Source organism: Somniosus microcephalus, chromosome 7, assembly GCF_052327205.1.
Source record: "Somniosus microcephalus isolate GS21.2 chromosome 7, FLI_Smic_1.0, whole genome shotgun sequence".
NCBI lineage: Eukaryota > Metazoa > Chordata > Chondrichthyes > Squaliformes > Somniosidae > Somniosus > Somniosus microcephalus.
This window is the reverse complement of record NC_140993.1, coordinates 274,855,207-274,880,259: the sequence shown is the minus strand read 5'-3', so window position 1 is coordinate 274,880,259 and position 25,053 is coordinate 274,855,207. Positions and strand designations below refer to the sequence as shown.

General features: G+C 43.0%; 1 protein-coding gene across 24 annotated transcripts in view; it reads left to right on the top strand.

The window, feature by feature from the left end:
• The window catches only part of LOC147115349 (cAMP-regulated phosphoprotein 21-like), a 789,554-nt gene extending 766,324 nt beyond the window's left edge, over window positions 1-23,230 (top strand). For all 24 annotated transcript variants that reach the window (XM_085993832.1, XM_085993820.1, XM_085993830.1 and 21 more), the window contains 2 exons: window positions 17,255-17,409; window positions 22,457-23,230. In XM_085993832.1, coding sequence (XP_085849958.1) covers window positions 17,255-17,409; window positions 22,457-22,714 — 413 coding nt within the window. In that variant the 3' untranslated portion in view covers window positions 22,715-23,230. The remainder of the gene's footprint in view (window positions 1-17,254; window positions 17,410-22,456) is intronic.
• Window positions 23,231-25,053: the final 1,823 nt, after the last annotated feature.

The following is a 25,053-nucleotide window of genomic DNA, read 5'->3' as shown; positions in this document are numbered from 1 at the left end:
TGTGGCTGAAACACCGCTTGTGTCCCTCCTTGCTGGAAACAATAGCCCACAATAAGAGGGAGAGCGCAATGACTGGAGGAGGAACACCTACCCTTGCAACATTGACCAGTTCCGAGGAGGCTGCAAACGAGATTATTGGAGGTGGCGAGGACCTGGAAGTGGGCGATGGAGAGACGGGCACACTAGAGGAAGCTGGTGACATAATAGAGTTACATCCCTCTCAGAAAGCAATGGCATTTGATGTTCATAAAGAATCGCGTTGTATCATCTGCTACATCAATATCAGATGTCTAAATCATGCCTTTACTCTCCCACAGGACTGTCTAGCGCCCCCATCCCCACGATCCAGGAGGAAGACCTGGACATCTCCTCAGAGAAACCTGAAGCATCTGAGGGAGCAGCATCACCAGGACTCAGCGCACCCAGCACCAACGTACAACTCGGTGGGGCCCTCGCGAGTTAGAGTAGTGTTGCCACTTGGTCTATCTCAGCGCACAGAGCATCAGCAGATGGTGGAGACAGCGACAGCAGTGGAGAGTCCTCGGCGGAGGTCGCAGCAATCTCCCAGCTCTGCTGAGCTGCATGCAGACGCTGTGCCTCTGGGGCCATCCAGAAAAAGAGCGGTTTGTGAAATACAGGAACAAGTGCAGGTGTCTCTGGAAGCATTTGTCTCCAGGGTTAGTGCGAGTGTGTAGAGAATGGAGGAGTCCACCTGTAACATCAGCACTGCTGTGGTGGATGCAATGGCGTATGAACGCACCACCATGGATAGGATGGCAACCTCCGTGGAAGGGATGGCTACCTCAGTGGAAAGGACAGCTATGGCCATGGAGAAAATAAGTCACCAGATCAGGAAAATATGGTGACTGTTCAGAATGGAGTGACATCTCTGAAGGAGCGGGCAGCTGTTGAGCAGATAGACCAGAGCTTCATGGACGTCCTTTTGAGGACTGCCAGTGCAGCTATGGGTCCTCATGGCCCCCCTGAAATGCAGCAAGGTGCTCTCCTGCCACTTGCCAGCACTGAGGTGCAGCTGACCCATGAGAGGAATGTTGTTGGCAGGACAGAAGGAAGTGTGGGTTCCTCTTAAAGCGCTCGCACGACCATGCCACTGAGGAGCCCTCGGTCAGAGACCCACTTTACAGAGGCAACTGAGATGGCCATTTCAGCCCCTGCACAGCCGCAGGAAGAGCAGACTGTTGAAGAGCCCTCCCAGGCTCCCAAACCCAGAGGACGCCCGCCAAAGGCATCTAAGCAGGCGCAGCATCCTAGTCAGCAAGGTGCCTCTACATCTGCTGAGGCCACAGGGGAAGCACCACGTAGAAGCATGCGTAAGAGAAAGATTAAGCACCTATAGTCACAAGAGGGCTCACTTGAGTGATCTTTCTTTTTTTTCTGACTCTTGCTGATTTATTATTCTTTTGTCATGTGTTAAAGATAAATTATGTCAAACAATTGATTGTGTGGCCTATGTGTTATGGGAAATGGCAAAAGTGCATTGAGGGCTCAGGGCGACTTGCTTTTGTAATGCTGATGGTAAAAGTGATTGGAAATAACAGGGCATAGCAGAGATGATGTATGACATTGGACAAGTGTCGCCCGCAATTACAGAACCATATGGTAGCCACCTACGGTCAAAGAGTAAGCTCATGGCAGTGTGCATACCCTGGTTGACAGGCAGCAATGAACTGGAGGGATGCTGCATTGGTCACAACAAGGCTCCCCTCATCCTCCTCCTCGTCCCAGGAAAATCTGCGCTGAGCCATGCGGCTGCTACTCCTCCGATTATGAGGACCAGGATGAGAGGGCATAAATGTTTCCCATCCCCTTGCTATAGATTTCATTTGAAGCAACAATCTTGCAAGCGCACAGTCGAAGTGGCCTGAAATTATTCCATTCATGCCACACTGCAGATGGGTGTCAGCTTGAACAGTCAGAAGGTCAGCAGATGTGCAAAATGTTATCCCATACCTACAACCGCAAAGTTGTTGCATTTGAATGTCAGCCATGTTTCAGGGGCGCTTTTAATGCGCTCCACCAATGCATACAAATCATGTCCTCCAGCAACTCGTCTCCTTGAACCTGGCTTGTTTCTGACAAGTCAGGAAACAGGAGCCAGAAGCATGAAAATGGGAAACCTCAATGAAAATAGGTTTAGCAAGACAGTTAACAGGCTGTTAACTGCCTTAACTACCTGTCCCACCGGTTCCAGGCGGGTCAGTTTGGGAGCGGCTAAACAGACACTCACGAAAATCGGGTGGGGGCAGGATGAGGTAGGTTGGGTGTCTGAAGCCAATTTTTCTGATTTTCGCAATAGACCCGCCTCCAAACCCGCCTACTTGGGGCTATTAAAATCGAGCCCTGTGCCTCTATTTATGAAGCCCAGGATCCCATAGGCTTTTTTAACTGCTTTCTCAACCTGCCCTGCCACCTTCAACGATTTGTGCACACATACCCCCAGGTCTCTCTGTTCATGCACCCCCTTCAGGATTGTACCCTTTAGTTTATCTGTCGTCTCCTCGGTCTTCCTACCAAAATGTATCACTTCACACTTTTCTGCGTTAAATTTCATCTTCCACATGTCTGCCCCTTTCACCAGCCTGTCTCTGTCTTCCTGAAGTCTATCACTTGCCTCCTCACTGTTCACTATACTTCCAAGTTTTGTGTCATCTTCAGATTTTGAAATTGTGCCCTGTTCACCTAAGTACAAGTCGTTAATATATATCAAGAAAACCAGAGGTCCTAGTACTGAACACTGTATACCTTCCTCCAGTCCAAAAAACTACTCTCTCTTTCCTGTCACTTAGCCAATTTTGTATCCATGCTGCCACTGTCCCTTTTATTCCATGGGCTTCAGCTTTGCTGGCAAGCTTATTATGTGGCACTTTATTAAATGCCTTTTGGAAGTCCATGTACACCACGTCAACCACATTGCCCTCATCAACCCTCTCTGTTACCTCATCAAAAAACTCAATCAAGTTGGATCAACACGTTTTGCCTTCAACAAATCCATGTTGGCTTTCCTTAATTAATCCACACTTGTCTAAGTGACTGTTAACTTTGTCCCTGATTATCGTTTCTAAAAGCTTCCCCAATACCAAGGTCAAACTGACTGGCCTGTAGTTGCTGGGTTTATCTTTACATCCTTTTTTGAACAGGGGTGTAACATTTGCAATTCTCCAGTCCTCTGGCACCACTCCCGTATCTAAGGAGGATTGGAAAATCATGGCCAGTACATCCACGATTTCCTCCTTAACTTCCCTCAGCATCATAGGATGCATCCCATCCGGTCCTGGTGACTTATCAATTTTAAGTACAGACAGCCTTTCTAGTACATCCTCTTTATCAATTTTTATCTCATCTAGTATTTCCACTACCTTTTCTTTCACTATGACTTTGGCAACATCTTCTTGGTGAAGACAGATGCAGAGTACTAATTTAGTACCTCAGCCATGCCCTCTGCCTCCATGCATAAGTCTCCTTTTTGATCCCTATTTGGCCCCAACCCTCCTCTTACTACCTGTTTACTACTTATATGCCTATAGAAGACTTTACAGTAGAGGACACTAAAAATATCCCAACACTGGACAAACAGGGGGCAATGGGGGGGCGGGGGGCGGGGAGGAGCTAAAGACGATTAAAATCACTAAGGAGATGGTACTCAGTAAAATAATGGGACTTAAGGCGGATAAATCCCCCGGACCTGATGGCCTACATCCTAGGGTCTTGAGAGAAGTGGCGGTAGGGATTGTGGATGCATTGGTGATTATTTTCCAGAACTCCCTGGACTCAGGAAAGGTCCCGGCAGATTGGAAAACTGCTAATGTAACACCCTTATTTAAGAAGGGAAGTAGACAAAAGCTGGAAACTATAGACCAGTTAGCCTAACATCTGTGGTTGGCAAAATGTCGGAGTCCATTATTAAGGAAACAGTAACAGAGCATTTGGATAAACATAATTTAATAGGACAGAGTCAGCATGGTTTTATGAAGGGGAAGTCATGTTTGACAAATTTGCTCGAATTCTTTGAGGATGTAACATACAGGGTGGATAAAGGGGAACCAGTGGATGTAGTGTATTTGGACTTCCAAAAGGCATTTGACAAGGTTCCACACAAAAGATTACTGATCAAGATAAGAAATCACAGGATTGGGGGTAATATACTGGCATGGGTGGAAGATTGGCTATCTAACAGAAAACAAAGAGTTGGGATAAATGGTTCATTCTCGGGCTGGCAATCAGTAACTAGTGGTGTTCCGCAGGGGTCAGTGCTGGGACCCCAACTCTTTACAATCTATATTAACGATTTGGAGGAAGGGACCGAGTGCAACATATCCAAGTTTGCCGACGATACAAAGATGGGAGGGAAAGCAGTGAGTGAGGATGACATAAAAAACCTGCAAAAGGACATAGACAGGCTAAGTGAGTGGGCAGAGATTTGGCAGATGCAACATAATGTTGGAAAGTGTGAAGTTATGCACTTTGGCAGATAAAATCAAAGAGCAAGTTATTATCTAAATGGAGAGAAACTGCAAAGTTCTACAGTACAAATGGATCTGGGGGTCATGGTGCATGAAACACAAAAAGTTAGTATGCAGGTGCAGCAGGTGATCAGGAAGGCCAATGGAATCTTGGCTTTTATTGCAAGGGGGATGGAGTATAAAAACAGGGAAGTCTTGCTGCAGTTATACAGGGTATTGGTGAGGCCACACCTGGAATACTGCGTGCAGTTTTGGTTTCCATATTTAAGAAAAGATATACTTGCTCTCGAGGCGGTTCAGAGAAGGTTCACTCGGTTGATTCCGGAGATGAGGGGGTTGACGTATGAGGAAAGGTTGAGTAGGTTGGGCCTCTACTCATTGGAGTTCAGAAGAATGAGAGGCGATCTTATCGAAACATATAAGATTGTGAGGGGGCTTGATCGGGTGGATGCGGGGAGGATGTTTCCACTGATGGGTGAGACTAGAACTAGGGGGCATAATCTAAGAATAAGGGGCTGCCCTTTCAAAACTGAGATGAGGAGAAACTTCTTCTCTCAGAGGGTAGTAAATCTATGGAATTTGCTACCCCAGAGAGCTGTGGAAGCTGCAACATTAAATAAATTTAAAATGGAGATAGACAGTTTCCTAGCAGATAAGGGAATTAGGGGTTACGGGGAGAGGGCAGGGAAGTGGACGTGAGTCTAGATTCGGATCAGCCATGATCCTATTGAATGGCGGAGCAGGCCCGAGGGGCCGTATGGCCTAATCCTGCTCCTACTTCTTATGTTCTTATGTTTTGAATTCCCTTTTATGTTCGCTGCCAATCTATTCTCATACTCACCCTTTGCCCCTCTTACTTTCTTTTTCACTTCCCCTCTGAACTTTCTATATTCAGCCTGATTCTCACTTGTATTCTCAACCTGACATCTGTCATACGGCCTTTTTTCTGCTTCATCTTACTCTCTATCTCTTTCGTCGTCCAAGGAGCTCTGGCTTTAGTTGCCCTACCTTTCCCCCTCATGGGAATGTACCTCGACTGTACACAAACCATCTCCTCTTTAAAGGCAGCCCATTGTTTGATTACAGTTTTGCCTTGCCAATTTTTGATTCCAATTTACCCAGGCCAGATCCGTTCTTAACTCGCTGACATTTGCTTTCCTCCAATTAAGTATTTTTACTCTAGATTGCTCCCTCTCCTTTTCCATAGCTAATCTAAACCTTATGATACTATGATCACTGTTCCCTAAATGTTCCCCTACTGACACTTGCTCCACTTGACCCACCTCATTCCCCAGAACCAGATCCAGCAATCCCTCCTTCCTCATTGGGCCGGAAACATACTGATCAAGAAAGTTCTCCTGAACACACTTCAGAAATTCTTCCCCCTCTCTGCCCTTTACACTATTACTGTCCCAGCCTATATTAGGATAATTGAAGTCCCCCATTATCACTACTCTATAGTTCTTCCATCTCACTGTAAATTCCCTGCAAATTTGCTCCTCTATATCTTTCCCACTAGTTGGTGGCCTATAGAATACACCGAGTAGTGTAATGGCACCTCTATTATTTCTTAACTCTAGCCAAATAGATTCTGTCCTTGACCCCTCCAGGACATCCTCTCTCTCCAGCACTGTAACATTCTCCTTAACCAATACTGCCAACCCACCTCTTCTTTCCTTCCCTATCTTTCCTGAACACCTTATATTCAAACCTGCCCTTTTTTGAGCCAGGTCTCCATTATCACCACGACATCATATTCCCATGTTCTTTTTCTTTCTTTCTTTCATGTGGCTATTTGCGCCTGCCACTCACCAACCTTATTTACCACACTTCGTGCATTCACACACATGCACTGTAAACCTATCTTAGACCTTCTTGTATTCTCTCTTAGTCTGACCCCACCTGATATCTTACTATTTCCTACTCTAGTGCTATCTGTCTCTCGCAATCCTTTGTGCACTTTATTTCTCCTTTCTAATGTTCTCGCCTTGCTTTCACTGGCGAGTTCCAATGCGCTCGCACTTTTGCCGGATTTAACCCCCCTACCCGCACCCAACCCCACACGCTCCTCCAGGTTAAAATTCCCCCATTGACTTTGTGTCCCATCATTTCTCATGTAAAGCTATGCATTTAATTAAATACAGCTGTTTACATGAGGTTTTGCCTTGGAGCTCATTATGCACCTGAATGTTTGCCAAATGTGTGCTGTTCATTTGCTTAGTTCCACCAGTGACATTCTTGATGAGCCGACATGAATTTAGATTTCAAGAAAAATGCAGAACAACTTTATTTTCATGCAAATAAGACCTCTTTAATTAAATTATGTCTTTTTATTCATAGCCACAGAACAAATACACAAACTGCTCAGAAAAGGGAGTCGTCCATTTTAATGTGATTCAGTTGGCTTGTCCTCAATCCTAACATTATGGGGGGTGAAATTAGTCTTTCTCTTCCTTTGAAGAGAATGGAAAATAAAATCGGGCCGGGTGTAAAACATATGAGCAGTTTGATTAATACAGCTGAAAATGGGTTTATCACAAAAAATAAGCAGTTTAAATCACAGTGTCTAGTCCACCACCTGTGAGTAACCCGATTGTAAATAACTGAAAAGGATATTTTTTTAAACTTACAAAAGCATTTGCTAGTTATGTTGGTGTAGAGTAGTCAGTTTCTTAGTAAATTAAAAAAATATATATTTAAAAGCTTATAAAAGGTGCCTGTTAGTGTGGCCGTGAAATTCGGTATGTTAGCGCCTCCCGTTAGCGCCTGGCGGGGGTGCTAACGGGGCGCTAAAGGGTTAGCGCCCGGGCGCGGTGAATGCAGTAACGCCCGTGAACTTCAGTGCCGGTTTAGCGCTGGCGTTAACTCTTAGTACCTGAGCCTCTCGTGCCTCGCAGATCATGTCGTCATAAAGTGCGCCGCGCCCCGTTATCGCCCATGATGGAAAATTGACTCTCGTCCCCTACTTTATCGCCTTGCGCCGACAATGCCAGCAAGAGGAGGCGTTGTGAACTCGGCTGGCCGCTTCAGGAGCGGTAATTAAAGGGAATGCTTTTCAGCTCGCGCAACCTTTATTATTTGCACCAGTGTGGTGCCTGCACAAAGTTTTTAATGTTTCATTGGTGCGAGATGTCCAAGCGCTCCACTTTGTGGGACTGTTTGGGGCTGTAATGGCAGTCGCCCAGGTCGCCTTGCAAAACAGAACTGACGACAACTAGCTTGTGCAGCATCATTGGCCCTTCCCTTTAAGCAAGGGAAGCAGCCTCTGTGATGAAAGAGCGCTGTTTACAATATGCTCGAAATTGTTCAGCGCTCTGCCGCTACCACCCCGCTCTCGGACTTTAGCACTCTAAGAGAAGTGGTTAGTGGTTGATTTCGCGTTCCACTTCCCTTTTGGAGCGTTAAAACTGAATTTCGCGGGAGGTGAGAATGATTAGTGCCTGGCGCTAATTTTTCAACTTTTAAAGTTTTAGCGCCCCCAAACAGGGCTATACCGAATTTCTCCCCCCATGCTCCTTAAAAAAAAGCTTAATTTAAGAGCCTCCTCGAAGGTCTATAAACAGGCGCAATTAGCAGAAACTCGGCACGGTGATTAATTTGATCGAGGAGCGCGACCAGTTTTGTGGGCGGGGCCAGCTTCCAGCACATTATTTTTTAAACTAGCACAAAAGATCTCGGAAACTCAATTTACTCTGAATGTAACTCCACAAACTTTTGCGCTGGTTTGGCCGATTTCTGGTGCTGTCAAAAAAAAACAGCACAACCTAGCAGAAACTCCAGGCTATAATTATGGGGGATTTTAACTATCATATTAACTGGACAAATCAAATTGGGCAGGGCAGCCTTGAGGATGAGTTCATTGAGTGTATTAGGGATGGGTTTCTTGAGCAGTATGTAACTAAACCGACGAGGGGGCAAGCAACCTTAGATTTGGTCCTGTGTAATGAGACAGGATTAATTAAAAATGTCCTAGTAAAGGATCCCCTTGGAATGAGTGACCATAACATGGTTGAATTCCATATTCAATTAGAGGGTGAGAAGATTGGATCTCAAACAAGCATGCTGAGCTTGAATAAAGGAGACTATGAAGGTATGAGAGTGGAATTGATTAGAGTGGACTGGGAAAATAGATTAAAGGGTAAGACGGTACATGATCAGTGGTGTACATTTAAGGAGTTATTTTACAACTTCCAAAAAATATATATTCCACTGAGGGAAAAAAGGGTGGAAAAGAAAAGATAGCCATTCGTGGCTAAGTAAAGTAATTAAGAATAGTATCCGACTAAAAACAAGGGCATATAAGGCAGCCAAATCTAGTGGGAGGATAGAAGATTGGGAAGTCTTTAAAAGACAGCAAAAAATAACTAAAAGATTAATTAAGAAAGGGAAGATAGATTATGAAAGTAAATTAGCAAAAAATATAAAAACAGATAGCAAAAGTTTCTATAGTTATATAAAAAGAAGAAGGGTGGCTAAAGTAAATGTTGGTCCCTTAGAGGATGAGACTGGGAAATTAATGGTGGGAAACATGGAGATGGCAAAAACGCTGAACGAATATTTTGTATCAGTCTTTACGGTAGAGGATACTAAGAATATCCCAACACTGGACAAACAGGGGGCTCTAGGGGGGGAGGAGCTAAATACGATTAAAATCACTAAGGAAGTGGTACTCGGTAAAATAATGGGACTCAAGGCGGATAAATCCCCTGGACCTGATGGCTTACATCCTAGGGTCTTGAGGGAAGTGGCGGTAGGGATTGTGGATGCATTGGTAATAATTTTCCAAAACTCCCTGGACTCAGCAAAGGTCCCGGCAGATTGGAAAACTGCTAATGTAACACCTTTATTTAAAAAGGGTAGTAGGCAGAAGGCTGGAAACTATAGACCTGTTAGCCTAACATCTGTGGTTGGTAAAATTTTAGAGTCCATTATTAAGGAGACAGTAACGGGACATTTGGATAAACATAATTTAATAGGACAATCTCAGCATGGTTTCATGAAGGGGAAGTCATGTTTGGCAAATTTGCTTGAGTTCTTTGAGGAAGTAACATACAGGGTGGATAAAGGGGAACCAATGGACGTAGTGTATTTAGACTTCCAAAAGGCATTTGACAAGGTGCCACACAAAAGATTATTGCTCAAGATAAAAAGTCACGGGATTGGGGGTAACATTCTGGCGTGGGTGGAGGATTGGCTCTCTAACAGAAAGCAAAGAGTTGGGATAAATGGTTCGTTCTCAGACTGGCAATCAGTAACTGGTGGTGTTCTGCAGGGGTCAGTGCTGGGTCCCCAACTCTTTACAATCTATATTAACGATTTGGAGGAGGGGACCGAGTGTAACATATCAAAGTTTGCAGATGATACAAAGATGGGAGGGAAAGTAGTGAGTGAGGAGGACATAAAAAACCTGCAAAGGGACATAGACAGGCTAAGTAAGTGGGCAGAGATTTGCCAGATGGAATACAATACTGGAAAGTGTGAGGTTATGCACTTTGGCAGGAAAAATCATAGAGTAAGTTATTATCTTAATGGCAAGAAACTGGAAAGTACTGTAGTACAAAGGGATCTGGGGGTCCTGGTGCACGAAACTCAAAAAGTTAGTATGCAGGTGCAGCAAGTGATCAAGAAGGCCAATGGAATGTTGGCTTTTATTGCTAGCGGGATAGAATATAAAAACAGGGAGGTATTGCTGCAGTTGTACAAGGTATTGGTGAGACCGCACCTGGAATACTGCATACAGTTTTGGTGTCCATACTTAAGAAAAGACATACTTGCGCTCGAGTCAGTACAAAGAAGGTTCACTCGGTTAATTCCGGGGATGAGGGTGTGGACATATGATGAGAGAGGTTGAGTAGATTGGGACTCTACTCATTGGAGTTTAGAAGAATGAGAGGCAATCTTATTGAAACATATAAGATTGTGAAGGGGCTTGATCGGGTGGATGCGGTGAGGATGTTCCCAATGATGGGTGAAACTAGAACTAGGGGGCATAATCTTAGAATAAGGGGCTGCTCCTTCAAAACTGAGATGAGGAGAAACTTCTTCACTCAGAAGGTGGTAGGTTTTTGGAATTTGCTGCCCCAGAAAGCTGTGGAAGCTACATCATTAAATAAATTTAAAACAGAAATAGATAGTTTCCTAGAAGTAAAGGGAATTAAGGGTTACTGGGAGCGGGCAGGAATTTGGACATGAGTCTAGGTTCGGAATGGTCGTGGCCCTGTGGGTAGTGGAGCGGGCCCAGGGGCCGTGTAGCCTGGTTCTGCTCCTACTTCTTGTGTTCTAATTCTGTTAGATTTCAGGAGATGGTTTTATTGCTGTTCCTGGCTGGGGTGGAGATCGCCTTTACAGAAGGTAAGTACTGTAGAAAATATAGGGACAGAGTAATCTCCTGGACGAGTTTCGATCGCCTAGATGGGTCGGAGAGGAATTTCCCAGATTTTTTCTCCCAAAGTGACCATTGGTTTTTTTTTAAATCTGGTTTTTCGCCTCTCCCGGGAGATCACATGGGTTCGGGTGGGATGGAGAGTGATAGTATATTTGAGGTTAGGATCAGATCAGCCATGATCTTATTGAATGGTGGAGCAGGCTCGAGGGGCCGATTGGCCTACTCCTGCTCCTATTTCTTATGTTCTTAAATCAAAGAGAGAACACAAAAGAGAGTGAGGGTTAGAATTGAAGAAAGAACTCTGACACCCTAATAATGCTTTTCAGACTGAATCCATGGTGATTTTATTGTAGAATATATGAATTCACATTCACTGCACAATTGCAGCTTTCAGACACCTAAGGATGCTTGTTGAACTTGTGTGAAAATTGCCCTCTATAGGGAAAGATGCAAACTGGTAGAATAAGATGATAGTAGTAAAAAGAGGCCATGGTGCTTGCAGCAACAGAACAGCTCATTAAAACCATTAAAAGTGTCTTCCATTTATATCTCTCCTCAAGAGACCTTAAGTAGGCTTTTATAGGTTATCCTTTATGTAGTGTGATAGCTAATGAAGGATGGGGATGTTATTTTGGCAAATGTATGACTTTTTATCTCATCGGGTTGTTGCCTGATCAAGTATTGAATTCTGAATGTGGTCAGAAATAGAGTCTGGTCCCATGAAAGCTTTTCAAGAGCAAATCCTCTACTATAATGACAAACTTTTTTTAAACTTGGAAAGGCAGATGTAATAATCAGCTTAGTTAGAATTTATTATTCAACAACTTTGTAAATTTCTTTAGAAATTACACTATATGTGGCCGTTTTGTTCAAAGATATGCTGCATAATAAATATTTCCATCCTGTATTAAACCACTTTATCAGGTACAGTGTTATTTATGAATATACTTTTAAATGCAGCATTGCATTATCTATAAATTAATAAGACCAGCTTCTTTAACAAAGAAAATAAATATTGTTATTGCAAGGTATGAGATAATTATCCTTTCGCTAGAATTTATAATCAGTTATACCTAACTTTGGAGCACATATTTTTTTGTTAAGATGTGTACCAACCAAAGACTGTGCATGTGTACCAGCCAAAGAGTGTGCATGTGTACCAGCCAAAGAGTGTGCATGTGTACCAGCCAAAGAGTGTGCATGTGTACCAGCCAAAGAGTGTGCATGTGTACCAGCCAAAGAGTGTGCATGTGTACCAGCCAAAGAGTGTGCATGTGTACCAGCCAAAGAGTGTGCATGTGTACCAGCCAAAGACTGTGCATGTGTACCAGCCAAAGAGTGTGCATGTGTACCAGCCAAAGAGTGTGCATGTGTACCAGCCAAAGAGTGTGCATGTGTACCAGCCAAAGAGTGTGCATGTGTACCAGCCAAAGAGTGTGCATGTGTACCAGCCAAAGAGTGTACATGTGTACATATAGACCAAAATCTTCTGAGTGCAGGAAAAATGGGGTTGAGTTTGTCCAATGTGCAGGTTGGTCCATGCCTTTAGGCACAGAAGCTGGCTGCCCCAATTTTATACATAGCGTCACTGAATTTAAAAGCAAGGAAGTGATGTTGAATATGTACAAGACGTTGGTTGGAGCACCGAGTACCGTTTTAGACATCCCATAGGAAGGATATTAGTGTCATGGAAAGGTACAGTGAATATTTACTAGAATAATACTGGGTATAAGTAGCCATAATAAAGAAAGGCTTAAAAAATTGGGCCTTTTCTCACTGGGACAGAGTTAAGGATGGACCTAATAGAAATGTTCAAGATTCTGAAAGGTTTTGAGGGTAAACAATGAAAGATTTTTTTTACTGCTGGCAAATTGGAGACAATGGAGCAGAGAATGAGGGTAATCACTAGAAGAGTGAAGGGGGACACTAGGGTCACCAGTCATGGTCGTGTGCGGGATACTAGGGTCACCAGTCATGGTCGTGTGCGGGACACTAGGGTCACCAGTCATGGTCGTGTGCGGGACACTAGGGTCACCAGTCATGGTCGTGTGCGGGACACTAGGGTCACCAGTCATGGTCGTGTGCATAGCCATTGTGAGCAATCCATGAGGCTTGTAATCAGGAAAATAGCATGGACACTTGATGGCCTTTTTTTAACTCATTGTGGTATTATCAGTAAAATAGAGAAAGGCCAGAAAGGGTAAGAAAGCTTGCAGGCTAGGAGTGAAGGATCACCTATCGAAATGAAGCTTTTTCCTGTGTCCTGTCAGTTGTATGAGAGTAGTACTACAAGAGTTTTCCAAGAAATAGGAGCAGTATTCATTCTTGGGTTTATTAAGTATACAGAAAGTTGTTGAGAGATACAACAGAAACCCATGCATCTTGGAGGCAGCCTTGGCAATGGAGAAGATGTGGAACTTCCACTTGCGGTCAGAAGAAAGAGTAAGTGGCAATAGTGTTGATAGATGAAGAAGATCTAAGGGTGGAGTCGTAAAAATATATCTCATTGCTATCCTCTAGAATATTGATTAACTCACTTGCATGTGACAAACATTACACCATCAATAATCAGAGGCCCTTGCTCGCTGATCTACACTGGCCCAGCAACACCTCAATTTTAAAATTCTCATCCTTGTTTTCAAATCCCTCCATGCCCTTGCCACTCCCTATCTCTGCAACCTCCTCCAGCCCCACAACCCTCCGAGATCTCTGCGCTCTTCCAATTCTGGCCTCTTGCGCATCCCTTATTTTCATTGCTCCACCATTGGTGGCCGTGCCTTCAGCTGCATTGGCCCTAAGCTCTGGAATTCCCTCCCTAAACCTGTCTGCCTCTCGACCTCCCCCTCCTTTAATACGCTGCTTAAAACTTACCTCTTTGCCTGTCCTAATAGCGCCTCATGTGGCTCCGTGTCACATTTTGTTTGATAATGCTCCTGTGAAGCGCCTTGGCATATTTTACCAGGTTAAAGGTGTTGTATAAATACAAGTTGTTGTTGTGTATAACTCCAGAACATAGAACAACACAACAATAACTAAAGGTGGACTAAGTTTCTGAGTAGAGTACTGCGCTCTACTCCTTTTCATTTCAATTTGCTTAATTCAAATTATTTGATCATTCAATTTTTTAGCACTAAATTCTCATTGTGCTGTGTTCTGTATGTTGCTTCATTCAAATTATTGGATAATTCAAAGGATTTTAGTGCACCAAGAACACTTGGGGGGAGAAATTCGGTATCTCCCCATTTGAGGCGCTAACTTTTAAAAGTTGAAAAAATTAGCACCAGGCACTAATGTTCTTCAACTTTTAAAAAATTCGGGGTTTGTGCTCCAGGAAGGAAGGTGATTGCGGAGAAGGTTGGTGTGGTTGCTGGTGTGCCTGGTGATGCCGGTGCTGGGGCTGATCATGGTGGGATTCTGAGGACCAAGGTGAGAGAGTATAAACCGTACCCATGCTGATGGACTAGATGGCAGATTGGGTTGAGATGACACAAGCGATCTGTCAATGGTGAGAGAGGTTGTTCCAATGAGGTGACACTGGATAGAGAGTTTGCTCCAAACACTTGCAACCTGCATAAAGCTCAATCTGTCTTCCAAATACAGTAAGCAACAGCTTCTGAGCTTGGAAAGTGAACAGCTGTGAGATAGGAGCTTTTATAGCACATTTTGAGCTGTCAAGTAATGAGAGGATTCCATGGCCATTCAACTCCTGCCCAGCTAAACAGACGTGATCCCCGAGCAGCATGGACCCTGTGGGCGAGCTGGTAAATTCTAAAGGTGAGCCCAAAATTGTTGTTAATCCTCTGTTAACAAGGTCATAAGGACCAGAATTGCCTCCCCCGCCGCTGCGTGTCGGGTCTGTTCAGCGCTGACAGACCTAACATTTGGTAAAGACAGCGTGTGGCGGCAGGTTGACAGCGGATTCCTGACTCGCTGTCAAACAAAACACCTTCCCACCCGACCCGCCACCGATCGCGCCCGCTGACCCCCCGGGAAATTCCTACCAGTGTGTCAGCATGTGAACTCCCATCTCAGATAATGGCAAATCCCCTCATGCACATGCATCTCCACAATAGTTTTTAACCCAAACATCAGAAAAGTACCCATCACTTATATCAGTGTAAATGTTTCAAACTTTGTCATCTTTATGGCCTCGACAAGGGAAGTTGCAGTAATAGTGCTGTATTATGGTCAGTTACATAGAATTACATTACATACAAATTACAACACGGAATTGGATTGTTCAGCCCAACCAGACCATGTTCGTGTTTATCCTCCACACGAACACTAGTCCTAATCCCATTTCCTGCCCTTTTCCCAAATCCCTTTATTCCCTTTTCCTTCAACCAGATATCTAACCTATTCTGGCCTGCGCTGTTGGCCCTGGCTTACTAGGAATGGGGTTGATACTGAATAAGCTCATCTCACTTTGGACATTTTGATGGATGAAAAAAAGATATTTTCTGATGAGATGAAAGTCTTTTCCCTCTGTTGGCTCTATGTGAAGTGAGTTTGGGCAGTTTCTACTGGGTCTGGACCCACAGCATAAAACTACCCCTCGTTAGCACTAAATTGTCAATCTTGTTCATAATGGGCACAGGAAAGGTGGTATGGGAAATCTCACATTGGTGCAATAAGCGATGGGTTAGGGTACAATATTGCACCAATGCAGAGGGAGTTTTTTTACACATCTAGCCACACTATGAGGTAAAAGTTGGTTCTGGCCTCATTTCAATCATTTGTCTGGCTCCTGTAACAACTCCAGTGGAAGCTCACCCATTGCCAGAATTCTAATTTTGGGCTGACTACCTTGCCCTCAGGTAAGTCCCGGGGAGGGGTGTAGGACAACAGGAGGTGGGCTGGCAAAACCCCTCGGGAATGCTGTGCAGCCAGGAGAAGCATTCCTCCTCCTCCTGGCTCCACAGGAATGTGTTGTTTTTTTTAAAAACTTTTTGGTGGCGGTCACTGCTTAGGCTGCAACAACGACTAAAGAAGCCTGTTCTGCTCATGGCTCGCCAATTTAGTTCCGGGTCCTGAAATTGCCATTAGGCCCCTCATTTGCATATGTAAAGGTCCAATGTTTCAGACAGGCGCCTGGGCAGCTGCCTGTGCCAATATAATGGCACCCGGACCCCTGGCACGGATCAGCGAGGGACGTTGCTTTCTGAAACTTTCCCTTGTTACACCCGTAAAACGGGCACAAGAAGTTCCAATTTCTACCCGTAGATCTGATCTGGGAGAGTTTGCGCAGAAAAATTCACCCAAAATAAGCATTTGGATTCCAGTATATTAGCAATATTTGTAATAGCAACACCAGTAGTGAAAGAATTTCCCTAAATGTGCTGAGTAACAAAGAAAAACACTCATTAAGTACTTTACCTTTCAAATAATCTAATTGTTTATAAAGCGCCACGGTTGTACATTCATCAACCCTCTGCTTTATTAAAGTATGCTCTTGAATTTTAATTACTGAAGCTATTGTACGTTATATTTCCCCTTCCCCCACCCAGTTTATTATGAAATTGAATTATTCTGATGATTAATTTGATCTACAAAACTGTGTCATAGTGTAGTTTTGTGGCAGTGGTTGTTTAGCCATACAAAGTAACTGGACACTGATTCTCCACCTAATCAAAGGCACCAATAAATCAGCTTATAGGCTGCCATCCACTCCAGAGTATCTGTAACTGAATGAACCCAGGGATATGAAATGAGGAGGAACTTCTTCTCTCAGAGGGTCGTAAATTTGTGGAATTCTCTGCCCCAGAGAGCCGTGGAGGCTGGGTCATTAAATACATTTAAAATGGAGATAGACAGATTTTTGCAAGATAAGGGAGTGAAAGGTTATGGGGAGTGGGAAGGGAAGTGGCTTTGAGCCCAAGATCAGCCATGATCTTATTGAATGGCGGAGCAGGCTCGAGGGGCCGAGTGGCCTATTCCTGCTCCTATTTCTTATGTTCAAGGTACAAAATCACATTAGGAATATTCAATCAGTGGGCATCGGGATAGTCCGCCAGAGGCTTTTACCCCTGTCCTCCTGAGGATTCTCCTAAAATGTCATTAAATTTAGACCTGATCAGTGAATATACTTCTGCATGAGGTGTTAATGGGTTAATTAGGGGCACATCCATTTAATTATGCTCATCTTTGGCAGAGATAGTCTGAGTGTAAGGCATCTTGAATGCACCATTATTGTTTTAATTGCTATTATCTTCAGACAGTTTGATTACTACTGTAGCTGGGTTTTTTTCTATATATTTACACCCAAGCCTTTCCTTGTCAGGCAAAATAATATGTATTTGTAACTTCACAATGTTGAGCTTGTAATGAGCTTCGGAAGAAGAGGTTGCGTTCAAAGATAAATAACGTGCCCAACTCTTTCCCCTTCCAGGTTTTCAGCCTGTCTTGCCTAATCAGCAGCAAGGGTTTCAAGGCCTGATGGGAGTGCAGCAGCCGCCGCCCCAGAGTCAGAACCTGTTAAACAATCAGCAGGGAAATCAGGTGCCAGGTGTGATGGTCCAATATCCAGCCATGTCTTCTTACCAAGTAGGTTGTCACTAGCGGTTCTGAAGTCTTTCAGTTGCTCTTCCAACCTGACTAAGTTTTCATATTTGTTGCAGAGAGTTAGAAAAACTGTACAAGCAAGATATGCCACTGTGGGTTTTGTATAATAATTGCTTGAAAAAGCAAAATGTGATGTGTTGCATGTTTAAATGCTGTGATGGTTAACTACAAATAACCAAGTTTACAATGTAGTACAGGTTGAGCGTCTCAAATCCGGAGTTCCGGAATTCGAACTCCAGAACGATTTGTGGCAGGGGTCCGGAATCCGTAAAATGTTCCGGAATCCGGACACCCTGAAGGAGGCTTACCAAAAGCGCAACCTGGGCCCAGGCTTTTCCGGTCTCGGCACGTGTTTCTGATGTCTGAAGTCCGGAAAAACACGAAAACCGCCTTGGCCTCGGCCCCGAGGTTGCCGGATTCGGGACGTTCTACCTGTAGTATATTTTGACCTTATACAGAGAATAACTCTTGCCCCTGGCCCAGTTTCCTAATTGTAATTATTAATTCCCAATCTACTGTTAAGCAAGCTCTCATGACCCTGTTCCATTCTGCTAGATAGATGCCTAAATCTTGTAACATTCCCATTTCACCAAGATGCATTAGATCCACATCCTTGAAAATTAATTGCAGGCCTAAAATTGCATTAAATCGTAAAACAAGCTGAGTTTACCGATGCAATGAAAAATCCTGCTTTTGGTTTCATTATTGCTACAAATTTTCTCCTTTTAAAACTAACATATGCAACCTTTAAGTAACTGACATTAAAATAACTGCTGATTTTTTGACAGTTTTTCAAATCATTAAATACTATGATTTGTGTACAAGAATATCTAATGCAGCACTAATGCCATTGCTAGTGTATCAAAAAGACTTAGTTCCAAGTTGCCACAGTGCACTACATGAAATGGTGTCCTACCAAAGTACGAAGCAAGGTCTGTAAATTGACTTCCAAATTAGGTACTTTGTCGACATTATGAAACTGCATTGCTCTACTTAACAAGATTTTATCAGATAACTTTGACAATACAGCTTGGGCTTTCCCCAGTGCACTTGTCTTCATGGTTTGGTGAGCAGACCAAGGTCCAAAAACCTGACCCCTTTTATATGTCCTGCACGGGCGATAGCATGCTCAATATTAACAAATACCTTCATGCGTTGTGCTGAACGCTGTGTGCCCTGGCACTGGTGAAAGGTGGAAAATACCATACTGCCAGAACAAACTCTACAGGTTAAAACTAATAGATTTACTTACAGATCTAATAATGCATAGAAACAAGACAAAAGTAAAGTCAGTCCATAACAACAATTTGCAATTTTATAGTGCCTTTAACATTGTAAAATATCCAGGGACTAGAACAGATTTCTTACACAGCCAGAGAAGCGAACAACTTTTAGATAAAACAGTCTTCTGTAGACCCTCATGATGAGCTGTTATATGTGTATGCTGCAAGTATCCAGTGATGTAATAAAACTCACTACGCACTTGGTTCGAGTATAAAGCAAGGCTTTAATCAACTTGTTTCAGAACATGGAGGTCTAGTTGTACTTCACTAGTTCCTGTCTTACAAAATGTCCCTGGAAAGCTGGGCCCACGCCCGAGTATTTATACTCCTTGGATGGCGCCACCAGCTGGCCGTCCAGTGTTATTTCATGAGTCGTTTCTTCATGATGATGAGATTTACAACATCCAGTACGCTCCCAGAGTTTGGCTATCCACCCAGAACTAAAAGCTGTGGGAGAATTTCCCAAATTTAAACAGCCCAAAAGCCTCTGAAGTCATAGCTGTCAATCATCCTTGATTAATGATGCAATAGTAAGGAATATTACATGGCATGCTCAAAAGTAGGCTTTCATATTAGTGTTCAGGTCTCACTTTTCTGCTAATGCTTTGACCATGTATAGTTTAATTAACACCAAGCCCTGTATCCTGACTAATTGCCAGCATGATCAACTTGTCCTGTAGACACTATCAGCTCGATTTTCAACTTGTCACCTGGGCATAACAATGGTGTTGCAGATCAGAAAAAGATCAGCCACCTATTATAGAAAGTAGACAGTTTTCATTTTCACAGAAAATTGGGAGATATCTATAATGGGCCAATTTGTAATGGCACTTTTATCGCAATCACAACCGCAACCCCCCCCCTGCCGGCCCCACACACTCCCAGGCAGCTGGTTGAAAATCTGCCCCCATGTTTCCTGACTTTCAAGTTGAACTTTGAGCAATTGAAGATCACTTTCAGTTTAGGTCTAGCTACATTATGTTACTGCAGGAATTAAAGAAAAATATCCTCATTTGTCACAGGGCAAAAACTCTTGCTTGCTTCACACCAAAACTAGCACCTTTATTCTCTTTATTTGTTCCAATCCTACTCGGGTCCCCTCCCTCACCACTTTCTCCGGTACATTGATGACTGTATCGGTGCCGTTTCCTGCTCTCACCCTGAACTAGATAAGTTCATTCACTTTACTTCCAGTTTCCACCCTTCCCTCACCTTCACATGGTCCATCTCCGACTCTTCTCTTCCCTTCCTCGACTTCTCCGTCTCCATTTCTGGCGATCGGCTTTCGACAAACATCCAATGCAAGCCCAGTGACTCCCACAGCTACCTGGACTACACTTCCTCCCACCCCGCTTCCTGTAAGGACTCTATTCCATTCTCCCAGTTTCTCCATCTCCGCCGCGTCTGTTCTGACGATGCCACCTTCCATACCAGTGCTTCCGATATGTCTTCCTTTTTCCTCAACCGAGGATTCCCCTCTACTGTGGTTGACACGGCCCTTGACCGTGTCCGTTCTATCTCCCGCACTTCTGCTCCCACCCCTTCCCCTCCCTCCCAGAACCACGATAGGGTTCCCCTTGTCCTCACCTTTCACCCCACCAGCCTCCACATTCAACGGATCATCCTCCACCATTTCCGCCACCTCCAACGTGATCCCACCATCAAACACATCTTCCCCTCACCTCCCCTTTCAGCATTCCGAAGGGACCGCTCCCTCCGTGACACCCTGGTCCACTTTCAATCACCTCTAACAGCCCTTCCCCTTCGCCTGGCACCTTCCCGTGCAAGCGCAGGAGATGCAACACATGCCCTTTTACCTCCTCCCTTCCTACTGTCCAGGGCCCCAAACACCCCTTTCCAGGTGAAACAGCGATTTACTTGTACTACTTGCAATTTAGTATACTGTATTCACTGCTCACGATGCGGTCTCCTCTACATTGGGGAGACCAAACGCAGATTGGGTGACCGCTTTGCAGAACACCTCTGTTCAGTCCGTAAGGGTGACCCTGAGCTTCCAGTCGCCTGTCACTTTAATTCTCCACTTCACTCCCACTCTGATCTCTCTGTCCTCGGCCTATTACATTGTTCCAATGAAGCGCAACGTAAGCTCGAGGAACAGCACCTCATCTTTCGATTAGGCACTTTACAGCCTTCTGGACTCAACATTGAGTTGAACAATTTCAAACTATAACCCCTGCCCCCATTTTTCATGCTGTATGATTTTTGCCATTCCCATTTGCAACATTTTATCTTTCCTGCCTCTTACATAAGCACAATATGTTCTTTCAATTCCTTCCTCCCCTCCTAACCACCCGCCCCCCCCGTCTCTGCACCTGCTTAATATCTGTTACATTTCCAGCTTTTTCCAGTTCTGATGAAGGGTCCCAGACCTGAAACGTTAACTCTGTTTCTCTCTCCACGGATGCTGCCTGGCCTGCTGAGTATTTCCAGCATTTTCTGTTATTTCAGATTTCCAGCATCCGCAGTATTTTGCTATTGCCTTTATTCTCTACATTGTTAAATATTCTTTAATTAGTATTTTACTATGTGTGGAATGCCATGTGCGTTCTCCCATTGTCTCCAAAGCTGACACTGCTAGATCACTGTATACAGAGCAAGACTCCACAAAAGTCAGTATCCATATGTTTTGCAGCTCCTCTCAGCATGTTCTTAGAAACACAGGGGGATATTTTAATCTAAAATTGGGAAACTGACAGGATTGGGTGTAATGTGGTTTTACACCCCACCCGATTTTACTTTCCAGTGAGTAAATCTGCAGCGAGTTAGGTTACAATTACCCCCACAGTTTCCTCCTATTCACCCCGTATCTTTTATGTAAAGACTAAAGATGACAAGAGAGTCCCTGGATTATAAGGCTATCTTTTTTTTATTGAAAATCAAACAATTTCGTAGCAGTAGTTCAGCAATCAAAATGTTAACAATTGTCACACCTTTCTAGGCAAAGTGCTAAAGGCTTGAAATTAGTGTCTTCCTTCATATTTTTCTGAGACTGTGCTTAACACCTCATCAATTTCATCTGTCAGACTGGTGTGTTAATATTTCAATATCACCCATCAAAGGAACTTCATCTTAATTAATTTTCAAACACAAGGCATTGGCTTATTATTAGCAGATTGATCATCCCCTGCCTTCCATTTTGAAGCTTAACGAAGAGAGCATTTTGAATCTAGCTGTTTTTAAATCACATGAAATATAGCTAAAAAAATGTCTGTTTCTGTCACAGACGTAAAAATGTGCCAGGAAACATGTCATTACAAAACATTATATAAAGCTGAATATATTAATGCAATTGGCTGCTGTTTAGTTACTATCTTGTTAAAACTGCCACATCAGCAGCCAGAACCTGCACACACTGGCGCTGACTGTCTGATTTCTTGCAGAAAGTAAGAATGATACTTCAAGAACTGAACATTTATGAATAACTTTAATAAAAATAATGTTCAGTTTCAGCTCAGGCCAGAAAGAGTTAAATGAATGCCTTTGAAACAGGAGTGCCAACAGTTCATGTTTTATTCCCCTGCATCATGAGGTAATGATACAGTTTTAGACTCGGCAAGAATGCCAGTGAAATCCTTTGGGAAGGATGTGATTAATGAAACTTGTGTTACTAATTGTTAATTCCAGATCTATTGAAAATCCAAAACTTTATTGCATGAATATAAGTGGATTGTGCATTAATATTAAATAAAAAGTTCTGTTCTTATTTCTTTTAATTTTATTGTTAGGTGCCAATGACCCAGGGTTCTCAAGGGATGCCTCAGCAATCTTACCCACAAGCTATCATGCTACCCAACCAGTCAGGTCAAGGAACACTTCCAGCCACTGGAATGCCTGTCTATTGTAATGTTATACCTCCTTCTCCACAAAACAACCTAAGGTTGGTAGCACCCCACTGTCCTACCAATAATGTACCAGTGATCCCTGCTAACTGCAGAACAAACTGTACAAGTATTAGCAGCACTGGCTGGCAGGTCAAATACTGACACTGTGGCTCTGTGTGAATAAAATAATAGCAAATTGCATTTTTGGACATAGTAACTATGGCCTTCACAAAAAAAGATGGGACGTCAGTCGAGGAAATAAAGTGTTAAGTTCTCAGTTGATCACTGCTGGTATTCTGTTTAAAAAAAATTAAAATTCTAAAAAATGTTTGCTGGTTACTGGTGCATTTTAGTCATGTCCCTGCTAGGTACGCCTTTGTCGCTTAGCTAAGTGACATGGATTCTCTGAGGCAAGACCTCTCTCTACCACTGAGCACCACTGTGTAGATTGTAATACCCCAATACTGATTAGTTTTGTACTTTGTGTTGAGTTTGTGAAGCTGAAAAGTATTACAATTATTATAATAAAATACACATTGTACCAAAGCTGAAATGGAAAGAATTGCTGTATGGAAGGAATAATTTATATACACTATAGAGTTTTTTATGGATATATACTGTATTGTAGTGTTTAATCACAATAAAACTATTTGACCTCATGGATAAAGGTCACATTTCTACCATGTGAGTTGTCTCTTCTCTTGATGTTTTAATTTGCTGAGTACAATTTAGGTATTTCTGACTGAAGCTCAAACCTTGTTCACAAAGCAACTGCTAATTAATTTTGTACTGAACTTGCAGCTGTTACTGAATTAAAACACTGAAACTGCGAATTTGTTTACATCAGTATTACTGTACAATAAAAATACACGCCTCAGGCTCTCAGCTTTAAGCCAATTGTGAATCAAAATAATTAGATGCAAGCTTGAGCAAGCAGCCTGATTTCCTCCACCTCTAAGACATGTCAATAGCTAAGTCTGATGAACCCCCACACAAACAAAATATGAAAGATATTCCATGTGGATGTTGCATTAAGTAGATCAGTATTTTTATACAATGGGTAAATATTTTGGAACATTAATGATATTGTCAATCTTCATAATGTTAATGCAGCTTGTGTACCGTGGTTTAACTTATTAATTGAGAGCAGAGATTCTCGTGTTAGAAATTGTTGCAAATACTCTCTAAACATCCGATTGTATCAGAAAGTTTTACTGTGATCCATCCAAGGGCACATCTGCTTGTGGACAAACTCTTAAGCTTTACTAATTGTTGGTTGATATTTTTAAATGACCCAATTGGAAAAACCTGTTGGAAATTCTGAATTGTGTTATTTTGAGGCTACAACTAGATAGCATTTAATATTTTGTTTTTTGTGTCTGAGGAGCTGGTAAGAGATGCTAGAAAAAAAAACAGTTTTCAAATAGGTTCCGATAGAAATCCCAGCCATCTGGTCTCCATGTAGGGGTGATTCTGTGGCAGATTGAACCGCTGCAGCTGAATCCATGTTAATCACAGTCTGCTCATTGGATAGATCTCTCCAGGTTTCTCAAAGCTCATTTCCGAGGGAAGGTAACAAATGCAATTTCATTTCAACATTTGCTGCTAGGAATTGAAGTCCAAGTAAATGCATAATAAAATTTCCCCCTATTGCCTATCCTTTAATGTATATGCATGTAAAAGTCACAGCTTAAAGCTGGTTTTTTTAATGCTCTTATGTTTTAGGTAATTAATTGTGTTTGGGGGGGGGGGGGGAAAGGCAGCAAGGAAAAAGTATATAACACATGGTTAACCCCAAATGATGGTAAGAAGGGGCCACATTTCATTAAAAGACTCCTTCGGTGTTTGAGTCCACTTAAAACAAAATTCTAACATTTTTTGTCCAATAACTGATTAAGTTTTGTAAAATTAGCAGTTTGAAATGAATGAAACCTTATCTTATTCTCCATGTATCACTGGATCACTCCACTGATACATGGAGAATGGTAGGGAAACAGGACTACCTTCACCACCCATTTATGGGCAATAGGCAGAAAATCAAGCCCATGATGACACATTTGCCCAACACCCACCCAACATGCACTTTCTACCAGCGATCACTGAATAGCAATCAGGAACAAACATTCTAACTAATTTTCCCCTTCCCAGCCTGTGGATGCTGAGACCAGTTAGAGCCTCCCTTTGCTCCCATTGTTGCATTGGCTTTGAGCAACTAACAGCACAAATCAGGAATTAAATTCGGCATAATTTTGGTTTGTGAAGCTTATTACCACACCATGGAGTATATTTATCCATTGAACGTTTGGGAAACTGCTGATCTTGTTTTCTACTGTTCGAAAATCTTTTAAAATTTGTTTCTCAGCGACTTTAGTCGTGGCCTCAGTTTGATACTGAATCTTGGTGTGCATTAACATATCTCTGGTACTGGAGCATTTTATTGTTTATTAAAATAGTGCTCCGTCTCATTTTTAGTCAGGCTTCAAAGTTTGTCACAGGCTTTC